The sequence below is a fragment of the Crotalus tigris genome, unplaced genomic scaffold (assembly GCF_016545835.1).
Source record: "Crotalus tigris isolate CLP2741 ecotype Arizona unplaced genomic scaffold, ASM1654583v1 scf7180000017939.2460400, whole genome shotgun sequence".
Lineage (NCBI taxonomy): Eukaryota > Metazoa > Chordata > Lepidosauria > Squamata > Viperidae > Crotalus > Crotalus tigris.
The window spans coordinates 750,715-769,594 of NW_024096731.1; the positions used below are offsets into that span (position 1 = coordinate 750,715).

The 18,880-nt window shown below is 36.9% G+C and overlaps 1 protein-coding gene across 3 annotated transcripts in view; it reads right to left on the reverse strand.

Moving 5' to 3' along the window:
- Window positions 1–18,880, reverse strand: part of RNF38 (ring finger protein 38) — a 106,507-nt gene that overhangs the window by 33,074 nt on the left and 54,553 nt on the right. For all 3 annotated transcript variants that reach the window (XM_039344799.1, XM_039344805.1, XM_039344806.1), the window contains one exon: window positions 7,338–7,408. In XM_039344799.1, coding sequence (XP_039200733.1) covers window positions 7,338–7,408 — 71 coding nt within the window. The remainder of the gene's footprint in view (window positions 1–7,337; window positions 7,409–18,880) is intronic.

The window sequence follows — 18,880 nt, forward strand, 5'->3', positions numbered from 1 at the left end:
TACAACTGGTTGGGGTTCGCGGCATTAAAAAAGTTGAGAACCACTGCTCTAGAGTCTATAGTCTCAGATTGGGCAAGAACTTGATATTATTTTCAAGAGATGTGGAGAAAATTTACAAGCACATTTCAGAAAACCACACAGCTGCATTATTTCAGAATCTTCCAGTCAGCGTTTAGGGATCCAGTTTGCCATGGAATCCACTCACAGCTGTTATGTTTTCAATATATCACCACCTACTCTACACATATAACATTAATTAGCCTTGTAAAATATTTTAATTAATTTTTAAAAGAAAATACAAATATAAAATAAGAAAAGAGAAAGAGAAATTAAAGAGAAGCTAAAAGTGCAAGAAAAAGAAAAACAGAAAAAATACAAAGAAATGGCTTCCTATTTTCCTTTACAGCAGTTATATATACAATTACAAGTTTACCTTTAACTCCATGGTTACAATATACCTATCTTTTTTCTAAAATCCATTCCATCTAATCATCAAAATCATAAATTACAAGTTCATTTTTTTCTGTTTCATACAAAAAGTCTATAAGGGCTTCCAATCAGCAATAAATGTGGAAATTTTCTTTTCTCTGATCAAAGAAGTCAATTTAGCCATCCAACAAGTTTCATCATTTTCACAACCATTCTTCCATAGTAGGTGTTGTTGAACCTTTCCATCTTTCTGTATACAATTATCTTGCGGCAGTGATCGTATACAATAATAAAGTTCCAATATTTTTCCCCAACTGTTTTTCCATCAATCCGAAAAGAAAAATTCTCTAGTTTCAATTGCATATTAATCTTTAAAATCCTCTGAATCAGTGTATGCAATTAAATCCACAATTTTCCACAAAAATATTTTCTATCTCTTGTTACCTCAGGAAAATATTAATAACAAGCATTTTGCAATTTTTGTTCCCTTCTCAAAAATTAAAAAAAGAAATCTTGCCACTTTGACACAGATATGTCATTTAATTGGGGGAAGATACGTATGACAGTTTTTCATTTAAAAGACCCAGGTTACTTTCTGAGGCAGGAACCATTAAGTTTGACACTGAATTGAAATGTCAAAACACTTAAGGCAAGTGAAAATATACAATGCTGAAAACTAGTTGTTATTTTTTTATCTCAGAAGCATGCGGGGAATAAATCTTTCACTTGCTTAAAAACTAGGTGGCAAAATAAAGTTTTTGACTGTTCACATAATCAGAGATGATAATGATGATCTGAAAATCTTTAGACGTATATACTCCTTCCTGGGCATGTTCAAGATTCAGGAATGACGGAAGCAAGATTCCAAAACTTCCATAAAACCTGAGGTTGAGAAAGTATATCCTAGAGAGCAATTTGGGGCAAAAAGATGCCTTTGAGTCAGTGCTAACTTCTGACAACTGCCTGCCCAAGTCCCTGCAGTTTCCTTGACAAGATTTTGGAAGTGGTTTTCCATTGCCTCTTCCTAGGACTGACAGAGAGGGATTGGCCCAGGGTCACCCAGCTACCTTTGTGCCTAAGGCAGGACTAAAACTCAAGAGTTTTCTAATTTCGGCTCTGGTGTATTAATTTCTACGCCTAGAGCACTGGTTCTCAACCTTTCTAATGCCGCGACCCCATAATACAGTCCCCCATGTTGTGGTGACCCCCAACCACTTATACATCACCGGGTGCCAGGGGCGTGGCCAAAGAAAAGGGGAAAAAAATGGCGGACAGCCTTGTTTGGCGACCCCCATGAAATGGTTGTTCGACCCCAAATGGGGTCGCGACCCACAGGTTGAGAACCACTGGCCTAGAGCATGGCTCAGGGACAGCACTATTGTTCTTTAATTTTTTTTAAATAATTTTTTATTTTTCCAAACTCTCCCCCATACATATACTGTAATATTTATCAGATGTTAACATACATTCTTTTTACATTCATATATAAGATACTTTTAATAAAATGAAATAAATACATACACATGACTTTTGGTGTTGCTCGCCCATTTCCCCTTTCACCGTATCCACACTCCTTCTTCTCTACCTTCTTTCTCCCTTTCTTCTCTTCCCTACTTCCCTCTTCTTCCTCTCCTCTCCTTCACCACTCTCCTCCCCTTTCTCCCCACTTCTCCTCCAACCTTCCTACTTCCTTCTCCCCTCCTTTACTCTTTTCTCTCTCCTCTCCTTTCTTCCCTCTCATCCCTCTTCAGATACAATTCAGGGGTAATGTCCGAGCAACTCCTCTCTCCAAATTTCCCTATCTGTATTATATACAATAAGATTAATACTTCTATTTATCTAACCTTGTTCTTTAATTTTGTTGAATAGTACAGAACTGCTGAAAAACCTAATCACTTAAATTTGAATTTCAAAACAAGTAATTCTCCAAAAAGCTTCTTATATTGGTATTAAAATAATAACCTGAGTAATAATCTGAATGTTTTGAGAGAACAGGTGCTTATGGAATTTTATCAAACACTGCAACTTTCAGCACAAACTAAATATTAACAATCTATATAAATAAAAATGTAAATGTTCATTTGTTCAAAATCTTAAATCTCTGAAAGTTCTTCACCGATTGCTTTGAAATTTTGACACAATATTGCATTCAAATACGTGCGTGTTTTTATATACCTATATTATATAGATGTCACACATGTGACAGGTAAAAACATACTTTTTTTGAAAAACAGGTAAAACATGCTTTTTTTGAAAAACAGCGCCATCTGTTGGACATAATCTCTATAACTGCACACACAATGGAACAACAAAAAATATTGTATACCCACAAGCATTGTGAAATTAAACATATTACAAACGGGCTCTTTCTTTTTTCTTTCTTGAGCCACAGCAACGCATGGTTGGGTACAACTAGTTGTTCAATAAATTCTATTTCAGTTTCATGAGAAACAAAAAATCTCATAAACTGAAAAATAAAAGCATGACAAGAGATAAAACAGCACAATTCAGGATAGATGAGGACTCTCTAGAATCTTCGCTTACTATCCAGATAGACACTTTGTATGTAACACAACATGAAAAGAGTCAGTTATTTTGTCTTTTATACTTAAACAAGAACACAAGCATATATACCTAGAGCATGCCTCGCTACTTCCGTCAATTAACTGGAGTAGAAATGTTAACATGTTTTTATTTATCATTCTTTTTGCATGTTTTATAGAACATTATATTCCTGGGTTTGTAAGAAATTATTTTCCCAATGATATAAAAATCTATTCAAAACTAGGTCATCAAGATTTGCCACCCTCGTTAACTTCTCATCGCGCAGTCTTGTCACAGTTACTTGTTAGTATTTCTTAGGTGTGAGAAATTTATGCAGTACACAATGAACATTTAAAAAGATCAAGTGTAATTAGAATTAATGGGAAAAATTTTTATTGTATTTTCTTACAGAAAAAGTAAAGTAATGCATATCAGCATATTTTTTAAGAAAGAGCAAAGAAGTATAAACTGTTACTTTTATTTCTATGCCAGGGTAGTATAGAAAATAGTAACAATAAAGGATAATTTTTAGCTATTCAACAATAAAAATCTTTAATTAATACCAGCACAGATATACTTTACACAACTGTCATTCGTCTGGTAGTATTTTAGCCTTGGAGCAATATCTATCCTACAATTGCCTGGGTAAACAACCATGCTAGCCTGTCACCTAACATGAGAGAATATGGGAGCTACCTCTATTTCTCCATGGAAGGAAGATTGTTACTCTTAAGAAGACCCTCTCTTCAGTCACTGCATGGTGAACAATAGCTACAAGTGAAATCACAGAACAGATATTACCATTATACAATATACAGCAACTGAGTGCTTTCCAACCATTTTTAAAAAACCTTCTTTAAAGAAGAGTGGGCTGGTCTTCTGCCACCATTCTTTTACATAAAACAAGCAATGCGTTTACTGTGCAACCCTTCTCTATTAGTTGTAGTAATGTGCTAAGTGGAAATTTGATAGGCACATGCCAATGCTTGTTCTGGCTCTCCTTTTCTTCCCCTCTTCCGTGGCTAGCTAAGACAGTCACAACCACTTATAAATCTTAGGAAAGCAGCATGGGAACAAAGCACCCAAAAGACATTCCTTGATGTTTCAGAGGGATTCTAATCATATTGTAATTCCTAGACTCAATTAAGGTTTAGCTATTTGGGTCTATGAGAGCTAGTTTGGCGTAATGGTTACAGCATTAGGCTATAAACCCAAGAGACCTTGAATTCTAGTCCTGCTTAGGCTGGGTGACCTTGGGCCAGTCACTTTCTCTCAGGAGAAAGGAGGCAATGGCAAACCACTTCTGAAAAACCTTGTTAAGAAAATCACTAAGACTTGTTCAAGTAGCCTCTAAGAATCAGAAACAGTTGGATGGAAGGAAAAAAGTGGGGCTGCAAAAAACTGTCCTTCAGGCATTCAGAATTAATCAAAAAATAGGGTTATTCTATTGCTTTCTAATTGGTGGAGCCTTGAACTGGAAAGGAAATAATTGCCACAAGTTACTTCCTTTGTGTATTTCCAAGGTGGGGGGACTGGCGTTTATAGAAAGAAACACCCTAGCAGTTCCTGGCTTTCAAAAATTGTTTTCAAAAACTGGAGGCTTAAGGCATGAAAATAATTGGGTGGGTGACATCTTGTGCATTTATATGTGTAGGAATGAAGGGCAGATTTTCCTAAGAGCACATCCACACACTCACATACCTAATTTTCTCTGAGGTTATTTCCTGGCCATTGTTTAAGGATGAGCCCTTGTGATATAGCCTTCCTCACATCTCCATCCTATAACACCAACTGAATTCTGTTGTTTCTGACCCAATGTGGAAGTAGTCCTTTCCAACTTAGGAAATAAGCCTTGCTACATGCATGATTTATGTCACAGCAAAGGCTAGAATTTGGCTATTTTCAGCTGCTGAAAGCATATCCTCTTCTATATAGCCACTGCCACATTCTTCTTGTGGCCTTTTGGTTTATGTTGCTGGACTAATATGTCTCCAGGGGAGGAGCCACAGCATTCCAAAAACTAGAGAAAGCAACTCAGGACCTCTTTAAAATGACCCGCTTCTCACAGATCTTGGCCTACCACTGTGTTAAAAAAACTGGTGCTAATTTAGTGATATCAAGAAGATCAAGACTAAGGCAGCATCCAAGATTGCTAGAGAATATTGGAAACCAGAAAATCTCTAAAGCCACCTGTTGGTCGAGGCCTTTGTTTTTACATAGCTCTCAGATGTAACAGCTATAGCATTAGCTATCTATCAAAATTCACCTCTCCCCCAGCCCCAGCAGATATTATGAGCAATAGCAATAGCACTTAGACTTATATAACGCTTCATAGTGCTCTACAACCCACTCTAAAGCAGTTTAGAGTCAGCCTATTGCCCCCAACAATCTGGGTCCTCATTTTACTGACCTTGGAAGGATGAATCAGCCTTGAGCCGGTCAGGATTGAACTCCTTGCAGTCGGCAGAATTAGCCTACTATACTGCATTCTAACCATTGTGGCACCACCATAGGAAAACTTGTCGTGATTTCCTTATCACCCCTTATGAGGAGCAATTAGTGGATTTTTATCCCACCAGAAGGAAATCCACCAATTGCTGCACTATGAAGAGATGAGAGAAAGCATACCCCTTTCATCTGTCTTCCTGGAAGAGGCTAAAAATTAGAACGGTAGAGAAAGCTTCTTGTCCCATAGACCCTAAGCTAGCAAAGCAGAACAAAAAAAACTCTGCAAACATCACCCCTCTTTCCTTTTCTAGATGCAATGAACAACAAGAGACATAACACATTTTCTCCTGGGATGTGTCTATTAAATAACAGAAAAGCATGCTTGTTCTTTCCTCTTTCTACATAGTCTAAAATAAATGCACCTTTATCCAGCATGAGGCACTGTATTTTAATCTAATGATAATCTATATAGACCAATAATATATATTATCTATAAGGCAATATTGTATGCCATTTACTGCACCACATCCAATCATTAATGTCACTGCTGAATTGAGATGGCCAAAACTAAGTTTAAAGAAGAGATGGGAGAATCGTTTCTCAAATGCTTGGTAGAGTGCAACAGAAAGGAGATAAACAACATACTGTACATTAGAATTGAAATTCTGCAGAATAAAAATCTCTTTCTTCCTAATTTGTCCAATTTCTGTGAATGTTTCTGGCAATTTCCTTTAATTCTGCTAGTCCAGGGGTAGGCAACCTTGACTCTTACTCCTGTGCTAGTCAGAGGAAGGATTAAGGAACCATACAGGTCACTGAAATTTCAGTCCCAACCAGTGGAAAATATCTCAGCAACTGTAAGGGCTTTTGAGAACTCGATAGGCATTAAATACACACTTTTAAAAGCACATTTTCATTAGGGCTTTGCTTCTTCAAAATGAATGAAACACACAGCTTGCTATCGCTCATCAATGTTGACTCCACTACAGTGCTGAAAAAGTATTTCAGTGAAAACTTTGAAACATTTTAACATGCACTGATCCTGGAAAAAAAAAAGCGCAAATACAGGCAGTCCTCAACTTACAACTACAATTGAACCGAAAATTTATGTTCCTAAGCGAGATATTTTAAAGTGAATTTTACCCCATTTTACGACCTTTCTTGCCACTGTTAAGTGAATCACTACAGCTGTTAAATTAGTAACATGGTTGTTAAGTGAATCTGGCTTCCCCCATTGACTTTGCTTGTCAGAAGGTCGCAAAAGGTGATCACGTGACCTCCCCGGGATAGTGCAACCGTCATAAATATGAGTCAGTTGCCAAGGGTCTCAATTTTGATCATGTGACCATGGGGATGCTGCAAGGGTCATAAGTGTGAAAAATGGTCATAAGTCACTTTTTTCAATGCTGTTATAAGTTTGAATGGTCAATAAACAAATGGTTGTAAGTCAAGGACCACCTGTATACAGGTCAAACCTTCAAGTCTTGCAAAAATATCTTGAATGGTTTGAAATTGTAAATTTCAGCCCTGAGCTACAAATATTCTCCTTCCTTGGGAAATTGTAAATATCCAATTAACTATTGTTAAAAGCCATTTATGTGAACATTAAACCCTGCCCTTGAGTACCACTGAAGATCTATAAAAAAAATGGAGTTCAAATAATTTATCATTCCCTTCTATTTTGCATGTAAACTATATGTACATGGTATCATTGTACTTTGAGAATGTGTGTGTGTGTGTAAAAATATATGTCTAAAAATATAAACGTATACATGGTGTGTACATCAATATACTTGTTGAAACAAAGAAACTGCCTTAGCCAACGATAACATTTTAAGTTAAATATGTATAAATATTTATTTTTAAAAACCTAGTGAAATGGGAACTTGCACTTAGTTCTCATTATTTTCAATTACCTTGTCACTGTCATCAGTACAGATGTGGTCTTGATGGATCAGCTGGCACTGGAAGGAAGCACCAATACCACCTGCAAAGAAAGTAAGCAGAAAATGTGCCTTGTGTGAGTTTCTTCAGTTGTTTTCACACTTACAATGGAAAATGAAATAACTGCCACTGTCAATGCAGTCACTTAGCAACCCGAACCTAAATCCCCCATAGCTAAGCATTTCTGCAGTTTCTTCTCCCTTAAATACATGATGAAGTCTAAACATATGATGACTCTCATATTTCCAATTGGTCATTCTCTTAGGATTCTGTGCTATATGCCTATTTTTATATAATAAACAGGTTTGAGCTTTCCTAAATATCCTAATCTTAAGGCATTTGTAAATTACATTATATAAAATAGTATACAGCACACTTTTTACATAGGCATAACAGCTACTGGAATAACAAAATGAAGCTGTTGACTTTTGTTCAATTGGTGATTTATTTGTAAATAATGGTTTATTCTGAGCTAAACTTGTGTCTTTAAAACATGATGGATAGTTTCTAAAAGTAATTGGCAATACAGTGTCACATAATTAAGTCTAAGCAAGGTGACATTAAGATTTACACTGAACACACATTTATTAGCTGGTTGCTGAATTGCAGCTCCAGTCAGCAGAGTTATGTAATTCAGTAATTATGTAAGGCCACAATTTCACCGTCCCTGTGCAGGGACTGTTAAAGAATAGAATAATCTAATAAATTAATCAATCTGTTTACAATTCTCAATCTAAAATATAGGTTATAATAAACTACTATGTTCTTTGCACTGCCATAACTTTATACCAAACTTTATACCAACTTTATACCAAAAGAAAAAAAAAAGACCAGTGTCAAATTTACCTATGTTGAGAACACATACACATATTCACTACGGAAAGATCAAATCCAAAAGTTCTGACAAAAGCTTTAAGAAGCCAATATCTGAATCGGATTGCTTGTTCTGAATTAGCGCTCTAAATTTCTTGCTACCAAGATGTTATTAAAATACGATTATTGTTTGATTTATAGAATGAATTCTATTGGCAGCACAAATTATGAATCCACGCTCAAAAACACACCTCTATCCTTTCTTCCTTCTCTGTACTTTAAAAGGATACTTTTAGCCGATGAAGCTAAAATACATTTCTGGAGAAATTTCCACAACAGAGCTACCAGTTTAATATGCCACAGGAATTCAATCCCTTGTACTTCCTTCCCCACTTTAGGACCTGCTCCTTTTCCTTCCTGGTCAGCTTCACATATGGAAACATAGTGTTCTGTTATGAAGCCACTACTCAGTCAAAACACGCTGAGCCCTACCCAATACTTGGCCTTTGCATGCTGCTAGTTCATGGATCAGAGCCAATTCACATCATTTGAAGCCTGAGTCATCCTTCTAGTACACTCACTAGCTTTACCATAGTTACTGGAACAAAATTCTTGTCATGGTTGTACAAAATATAGTGGCTGGCACATAGTAAACTGTTTCAAGCAAACCAAAGTGCAAAGAATTGGGATTTCTACTGTGTTTGTCTTCAAACAGGGCTTCTCATTAAGGGCCAAGTCAAGTGTAGCTAAACTCCTGCTTATTGTGTGTCACACACACCCAGGTAGTTTTCTCGGCAGCCACAATGGAGACACTGCCTTTTTGTGGGATTTTTTTTTTTCTTCCCCAGCCTGACTAAACATCCAGGTGTTTGCTGGAATTTCCCATTCAAATAATAACCAGGCCTGATTCCATTTGGCTTACAAGGCAACGTAAGAGCAACCACTGAGGCTCCCTGCCACATTATTAAGTTGTAATTTAAGAAACGGAAATCCAAATCAATGTGAATGGGGAAGTCCAGTGTTCAATTGACTCTTCATTCTGCCCTGAGAGGATTACATTCCATACTTTACACTGATAGTCCTCGACTTACAACAGTTCATTTAGTGACCGTTCAAAGTTACAACGGCACTGAATAAAGTGACTTATGACTGTTTTTCACACTTGCGACCACTGCTGCATCCCCATGATCACAATTTAGATGCTTGGCAATTAGTTCATATTTATGACGGTTGAAGTGACCTGGAGTCATGTGATTCCCTTTTGTGACCTTTTGACAAGCAAAGTCAATGAGAAAGCAATGATTCACTTAACAACTGTGGCAAAGTTGTAAAACAGGAAAAATTCCCTCAAGAACTCTCTCGTTTAGCAATGGACATTTTGTGTTGAGGACTATATAGACACACTGGGATTTTTCTATTTAAAATGGTTAATATGGTATAAAAAGTTTCTTTGTCATGCACCAAGATGTTATTCTGAGCTAGGCTGTATAGATAGTCCTCAAGTTACAACCCACAATGGAGTCCAACATTTATGTTGCTAAGTGAAATGTTTGTTCAGTTTTGCCCCGCTTTATGATCTTTCTTGCAACAGTTGTTAAGTGAATCATCGCAGTTGTTAAGCTAGTTAACATGGTTGCTAAGTGAATCTGGCTTCCACACTGGCTGTGCTTGTCAGAAAGTCACAAAAGGTGATCACATGACCCCAGGATATTATTAACAGTCACAAATATGAGCCAATTGCTAAGCATCTGAATTTTGATCATGTGACAACCATGAGGATACTGCAACGGTTCTTGAGTGTGAAAAATGATCTTTGGTTCTCAAAGCCATTGTTAACTTTGAATGGTCACTAAATGAACTGCCGTAAGTCGAGGACTACCTGTAATGCCATCATCTCTGTTAGATAAATCTTACAAAATGAGTTCTCCTTAGGTTCCCCAGCACATTGAATTATTTCATTGAACAAAGCTTCAGGATTGAACAACTATTCATATGCATTTAAGGCATCTTGTTTAATACGAATGATATTTATTTTCTGCATTCATGTTTTCCAAACTGCCTGTGAAGGACAGATACTTCTGAATTGAGACCGCAAGCCATTGAATCTAAAGCATATTCTGTGTTTTCTTTCTTTCCTGCATTCCTTGATTAGATCAGTGAACACAGAACTTAGCACAGCCTTCCATCTAAGGCAACTGTACCTTTTTTCTCCTTGTTTTGCAAAGCCGTAACTTGCTCCAAAGCATTGTGCTTCAAGGGAAAGAACAGAAGTCTGAATTGATCTTTTGAAAACAAGTTTTAAAACTAGGCCACTGACTGCATAAAATTAGCTTCAGGTAGGCCGTGCCTATCTTCCACCAATCTGCAAGAATCTTTTGTTGACAACTTAAAAGCTCTTATTTAGTAGACAACAAAGAGTATACACAATCCATTCTTATATTTAGTTTCATAGACCCTTATTTGAAATCCTGGGTTCCAACAGCTTCTTGCCACAGTGAAAACTTCCCCTGTGCAGCAGAAATAAAGGAACTTTTATACCAATTAATCTATACCAGGAGTTCCCCATCTGGGTATATTGTAGATTTTGAAAATATATTGCAAATTCTATCCTTAATAGCTGCTGGGGAGCTTCCCCATTTCTAAATGGCTGCCATGAAGGCCATAACTAGTTACAAAATATAGTTTATCACAATGCTAACCCAGGTAACCACTATTTTCTGTAGATCACTACATTATTATTATTATTATTATTATTATTATTATTATTATTATTATTATTATTACTACTACTACTACTACTACTACTACTATTATTATTATTATTATTATTATTATTATTATGAATGTTATTGTATTGTTTGTTTGTCAAGTTATGCTGTATTTTTATTGTAAACCGCCCGGAGTCCTGCGGGAGTGGGACGGTCTATAAATTTTAACAAATAAAATAAATAAATAAGGGACCTTGGAGATCATCTGGTCCAACCCCCTGCTCAGGCAGGAAATCCTATACCATTTCAGACAAATGGCTGTCCAGTCTCATCTTAAAAACTTCCAGTGTTGAAGCATTCACCACCTCTGGAGGCAGGCTGTTCCACTGGTTAATTGTTCTAACTGTTACGAAGTTTCTCCTTAGTTCTAGGTTGCTTCTCTCCTTGATTAGTTTCCATCCGTTGCTTCTTGTCCTGCCTTCAGGCGCTTTGGAGAATGGCTTCACTATTGATCTTGCTTTCATTTATTTTCTGGGAAGATGAGCCTAGGAAGCAGCCATTCACAATATACTACCTAGATATTTGACTTATGATTAGAAACAGCAGTTGAATTAATATGATTCACCAGTAATTGATAAATTAAAATTTATTTTTATTGTTCCCTGTGAAAGCATTCATTTCTATTATCGCATATTCTAAAGCAAAATAATAGTCTGAGTGTGACTAGAACAGAGGTATTATGAGAACTACAATGTGAATCAACATCAGGAAAAAATGCCTCTGGATATCGTATTTATATTATTCTTAACGCAAACTTTACAGGGACAATATATAAATTAGTCTTGTTCAATTTAATGTTGAACTTTTTCATGCTTTGCATTTGACTTGCAATAACTCTGCGGAAAATCCTGTGCAACAGAGGTAGTTCTCATTTAGCGACTGCCTCATACGCAGTTACCATGGCGATGAAAAAGTAACTTTGCAACCATTCCTCTCATTTATGCCCTTTGCAGGTCTGCAAAGCAAAGAAAAGCTGAAGTAAGGTCATAAGCACAGTTGCTGTTTCACTTAGCAACTTCTTTGCTTAACAATCAAGTTGCTGGTCCCGACTGTGGTCACTCAACGAGGATGATATGTACCAGTTTTCCTGACATGTCAATGCAAGTTGCTATGCCCAGACGAAACTAATCTTAAAAATGCTCACAAATAAACCTGACCAAGATAATGTGTACAATCAACTAGTATCTGTATATGTACATGTAGTTGTAATAATTTATGTACTGATTAGTCTTCTGACCTTATCCATTAAATAAAATAAAATGCAATACAATACGTAGTCTAATTCCAGATAGGAGGAAACACAGTGACAAAATATATGTGTGGTAATACAAGGAGTCAGTAATCAGATAACTGAATCTCCTTACATGATACCCCAATCTGTTCAATGTATCAGGTTCTTGAAACCACTGCCTTAGTTATTGTACACAGGACTGCTAAATTCATACGTACATTTAAGCCCAGGAGGAAATAAGATAAACTGTGGTTCTAATTCTAGTGGGCTGTTGTTTCCAATATGGAAGCAACTTTCCAAATTGGCAGGCCCAGAAGATAGGTAGATAAAAGATGCAATGTAAAGAATGAAGTTGGCAAGGCAGGTATTAGCAGTTGCCAAGTCTATGGAGAACCAGGACATCAGATGAAATTGCCAGTTAAGAAAATGGCCAAATATCCCATTGGCTCAGAAAGGCAGGAGGAAACAGCCTAGAATTTCAACCAGATATGTCAAACTTGCAACATCACGTGACATCGCACAATGTATCGGAGCTTTTCCCCCATTGCCGGCAATGGGGTGGGCGCGGTTTCCTGGTGACGTGTCCAGCCTGAGGGCCGGCAGTTTGACATCCCTGATTTAAACCCTCAGAGACCTATATATAAACTTTGACTTCTGGGTATAATAGTAAGCAGACTTCTTTTGTATATCTGGCTTCATTTTAGTCTAAAATAACCCTCCCCCCATCTTGCTGTGCCAGATCTACAAGTTTTCTGCCAGATGAGTAAGTTCCAGAATGAGAAATTGTCTGAAGCAGAGGTCCCCAACCTTTTGGGCACCCAGGACCGGTTCCGTGGAGAGAGGGTACGTGGTTTTGTGTGCTGCCTGCATCCCGTATATGGGGCTTTGCTTGTTTGTGCGGACTAGTTGCTGGCATGCTGCAGCCCAGTACTGGTCCATGGACTGGGGGTTGGGGGACCCTGGTCTGAAGAATTGAGATTTTCAGCCATATTGTACAAAATCTGACACATAAGAACAGATACCTGTATACTGGAGAAGACAGGAGAATGGGTTAAATGGGAGGAGTAGGGTGAGTTACTATAGCTGCACTGGGAAAGAAAGGAAAATGAAATGAGGATAAAAAGGCAGGCAAGAAATAAAACAAGCTTTGTTCAAAGAGAAGAAATCCCTCTCAATTAATGTGATGTTGAAGAAGTGGCAGAACCCTTGAATTCCCGTTGATCCTTATCTGACTTCAAGCAGTACTGTTAGTTAAGAAGACTCCTGTCCATAGGCTATGTAGCAATAAATCAGTTTAATTGGACCTTCACATGTGAATCAGGTCTGACACCTAACCTTTAAAGATACCTGCAGCTCTTGCCTATTTGTTTGTTTTAAATAATTTGCTTCTGTAATTCTAAACATATGTAAGATATGCAACCTCCATTTTATGAGATAGGAACCGTCTTTCTAATAAGTAGACATCAGTATTTGTAATCATCAATAGCTTTACTTCCATACATTTGTCTCATCCATTTAAAATTATTCAAATGTATCCAACTTTCAGTGTTTATAAATAATTAATGCCTTTGTATATGATAGTACTTTTTCCATCCTAACCTGCCACCATTCAATTTCATTCAGTTATTCCAAACACTGCTATTTTGTTAATAAAATATTTATCATGGTATTCCTTTGGAGCCAGAATACCAAAGCATCACATCAATTTTGTCTAGGCCAACACTGTACAGACATGGCATCCATCCTTTATTGAAGCAGCCATAATAAAACAATCTGTTATTATACTGCTGAATTCTCAGGGACTTAGTGCTCAAAACTGAAGAGAGCCTATATAGTTTCATTCCATCTGAAATCATTCCTTAAATCAGATCGAGGTTATTGTTTATGTTCCTAGGCCAAAAACTCAGTGAAATCAACTAAGGTTGTAGATCACTACAGTTGCTTCATCTCTAACTTCAGAATTGTAGACGATCAATATGTATAGACATAAGACCGCATAAATATATAAATAGTAGTTGATGGGTGTGTACCACTATAATAAAGAAATTAGTGAAGGTATTCATTAATTTATAATAATGCTTCAATTAAAGCAATTTCCTAAGCCATGAATTGACACAATTACCTGGATCAGAAGTTGTAGTCAAAGAAATACGCATGCAGGGGGACTTTAGATTCACTTCCAAAGAGTCTATGTTTCTCCAAAAGACAATGATTTGTATTCATGTGGTAAATTGTGTTATTCGAAGATACTCTTTGGAGAATCATTCAAATTAATCTAACTGGTCATCACAAATTTGATACCATCTTCCAGAGATGAAGTATTTTATATTTTGGACACAGTGAAACATCCTGCATCAGTTACCAGTTGCAAAACATATGGAAGTGTCCTAAATCCCTGGTCAGTATTATCTATCGCAGGGGTCCCCAACCCCGTCTGCAAACTGGCACTGGGCCACAGCATGCCAGCAACCGGGCTGCACAACAAGCAAATCCCCATCCGCGGGATGCAGGCAGCACACAAAACCACGCCCCCTCCAGTCCACGGAAAAACCTCTCACCATGTAACCGGTCCCTGGTGCCCAAAAGGTTGGAGACCCCTGATCTATCGGATTGTCAGCCGCTACTCCGGAGCTTTCAGACATGATATTTTCTTTAGGCACTTTTATACTGTAACCATTTCTATCCCATCCCTTCAAAGCAGCCAAATCTACCTATGAACATCTTCAGTTCCGTCACTCTTTTGTCAACACATTTATTACCATGATCACTTTAAGCCTATAAGCACCGCCTCCAGCTCAGCAATAGCAAATGCAGAAACACCATTCAATCAAAGATTCACCATAGTCATCACTAATTCTGAAATATTAACAAAATCCTTTTACCTCCCCACCACACAAAAAGGCAATAAATAAATAAATAAAATAAAATAAACAAACCCCCCTCATCCACATTTTCAATTCAAGTTGTTTTCCTTTATCTTGATATTAACTGAAAACTCTGAGCATATATGAAGATGCAAAAGGTCATCATTCCATTGTTTGCAAAATTCAGTGTGACCTTGATAGTGAAATCAAGGTACATCAACAGCTTTTGCAACCTGGTATTTTCCACAGTAACTGCAACTAGACAGGGGAAAAGGTAAATTCAAAACAGCAGGTTGCTAAGTCCTGAGGAGGGGGTTGAGGTTAGAAAGACTGACTTAAATTGATGAAGCAGAAGGCAGAGTAAGGCAAGTTTTCTTTGGCTACTTTGGATAACAGCCAAGATGTTCAAAGCTGCAGTAAAAGTGGGGAAGGGGGGATGTCAGCTTTGATCTGGATTCATATGAACTGTTCTGGAGTTAGAAGGTCCAGCCCCAACCCCAAATCTCAAAGTTGCAAGTGGGGTGTGGTGTTTCTGAAGATCTTATAGATAGCTGCCCTTAAACTCATCTGGGAAGGTCAGAAACTGAGCCTGTGACATTTTGCATCTGCACACAAAATGAGTGCCTCTGCCACTAACAATGCTAAAACACACGTTAAAAAAAAATAGCTAGTCAAAAATTCCATGAGGGTTGCACTGGAAATAAATGCTTGTTCTTCTGTCTGCCTGCCTACCTGCCTGCCTATAACCCATTCAATCTCCTTAGGTTTTTTTTTTTTTTTCAACCATCTAAATCAGGGGTTTTCAAACTTGGCCCTTTTATGACTTGTGGACTTCAACTCCCAGAATTCCTCAGCCAGGCACACTGGCTAAGGAGTTCTGGGAGTTGAAGTCCACGAGTCATAAAAGGGCCAAGTTTGAAGACTCCATGATCTAAAATTATCTGAAATCATAGTACTAAAACCCTTCTTTTTTCCAATTTGCAATTGTTTATTATATGGGAATTTTCTTTAGTTGTCCCAGCTTCTGGAAGACCAGATAGTGACTATCAGTAAAAGCTTTCATTGTACGTTAGAAGAATATTTTCTCCAAGTTATTTGCCCTGTTTTTAGACATTAGGCAAAAGCTGTCCAGAACATTCCAAATTAGAGAGCCAGTTTGGTGTAATGGAATTAAAGGATCCTGCTAGAAACCAGGAGGGAGGGAGTTCTAGTCCCGCTTTAGGCATGAAGTCAGCTGGTTGACTTTGGTACAGCCATTCTCTCTCAGCCCTGGGAAGGAGGCAACGGCAAACCAGTTCTGAAAAATGTTACTAGGAAAACTGCAGTCTTGTCTAGGCAGTCACACCAGTAGTCAAACACTGATTCAATCACAAAAACCCCCCCAAAAAACAAAAACCAACCTCCTCCCCAAATTATCATTATCTGTTCTTTTCTAAGGGTATAATAATGGAGGTATTTTCCCTATTTATTAGTTTTATTTTAAAATTGTCAATGCTTTAATATGCTTTTGTATGCCCCTGTGAAGGTTTACTAACTGAAAACTTAGAAGTTTTAAGAATTTGTTTTTGGTATATTTCCTAACCCATGAAAAAGATACTAATAGACATTATCTCCTACCCTCAAAAGACTTATTATAACAATATTCTGTCATTACATTAGATGCAGAGAAATGCAAATTATTTTACCTGGGCATGTAACATTTAAGATACTCTGCTCTTAACACACTGTATAAGTAATCACAATGCAAACTTCAGGTTAGAAATTTTAGCCTATTGTAACAGCAAAAAGAAAGCAATCAGGTAAACATTAGTTGCCTAGCTAGTCACTACTCATGATCTATTACAGAGTGGAAAATCTGAACACAGACTATGTTACTTCCTAACGACACAATATGCAAACTTTCCTATAATGCTTTAATCTTAATCAGAACTGACTAAACAATATTTTTCTTGTTCGTATTTGTCTCCTTAGTAGCTATTCCCAGCTGATACATGAAATAAAATCTATATATACTTATCAAAAAGTATTTCTGCTAAATCAAACAACTTGTGATTATTTGAACGGTATTTTGATTATAGGTTTATTACTACTGTTACTTGCACATTGGCCCTGAATACTAAGCAACCCTGATTCAACTAACACCCTGAATTTATTGAGAATTTATCTGACAGTTTAGTAGTTTCACCTTCAAAGCTCCTATGGTACTTGAGATTTTTCACAAGAAAAGGTACCATGTGTATTATTGAGTTCACACACTTCCTTGATATAAATCTACATTGTCATTTTATGCATCTTGTTCTTGACAGTTTTAATACTTGCAAATGCACTTTCTAACATCCTCACATCCTATATCCAAAATATCGAACAAGTGGAACAACAGGAATCTTTTCGTACCATTTATAGCACATTATATACAGTACTTCAGTGCTTGCCAAACATAGCTGTTGTGTTAATTATGCATAGGTATAATAAGCTCATTAATTGCAGAACAATTCATATCAAATTTGCACAACTCAGTCCATGCTACTGAATAAGCTGCCCACCTGTATCTTTTTTGTCTCAAGTTAGTTTGGTTTTTCTGCCTCAATTACATATTTCAGTTTCTCAATACAAACATACTGTAGGTTTACAATATTGAATTTAATTTTAATAATCTCTTTAAATTAATTTCTTTAAAATAATAATCTCTTTAAATTAAGCTGGACCACTGAAGAAATTAAGTATTCCTGTTATGTATAATTACATACAAAGAATGCCATCCCATTTTTGGATTCAGATTTTCCCCCCTCAATTTTTGCTTCAAAACTTACAGTATCTCAAAAGGAGAAATACAATATACTGCAGGACTAATTAATTGGCCATCTTCAAACATCTGGGGGCAGCCTGAAAATTTCATAATTCAAAATCATTGTTAAACACCTATAACTTGTTCAGTTGTGTGAGATTTAATAAGAAATGACAGGCTTCAAATAGCTTAAATGTACAAAGTGTGTAGGATACTAAAAGGGAAGAATGTGTGGAAGTTAAACTCAACAAAACCATGAAGCAGCCCTTTTGGGGAAGTTATGGTAGATGGAAGTGCTTAGTGCAGCAATTCATGCGTTTAGTCTATAAGACTGATATACCGGGCCAAAATAAAAGTGTTATTTCATGGCTTGTCAGACAAATTAGCTTTATCCTTCCTGCCTGTCTTGGTTTCGCTCTAATTAGCAAGCATCTGTCCAAGTCTTGTTTCATGAAGGTTAATATTTAAGCTCAGATCTTATTTGCTTTTATTAAAAAGATATCTTCATTCGTTTATTGGGAAAATGTTCTGAAATCTGCTTTGATATCTCAAAGGATATCTAGATTAATAATATAAAGCCAGGGGTGTCAAACTGCAAGCCCACGGGCTGGTTGCATCATGCCCACCCCAGCTCCAGCAATGCGAAAAAAGTCGCGATACATTGTGAACGTCACGTGACACAGCAAGTTTGACACCCGTGCTTTAAGCAGTCTTGATTTATCTAATACATTAAAATAAGCAAGTGATTTGCTTGCCTCCACAAGACATACTACAAGTTTTCCTACATCAGAGAATTATTTCACTTTTTCAAGGTACAATCACATCTATATTTATTCACCCTGTTTCTGAAATCCAGCACCTGCTACGATTTTAAGATTATTACTTCAGTGTTCTTTCTCTCTTGCTCCATTTCAAAATAACACTAAAAAGTGCAAACTGAGACATTGGAAATGATACATGAGCAATCCCAAGAGGCAAATGTTATCCGATCTTTAACTTACGGCATTTGGCTGCCCTTTCTCTGTACTAGTGCAGTAAAATCCACCACAAATGA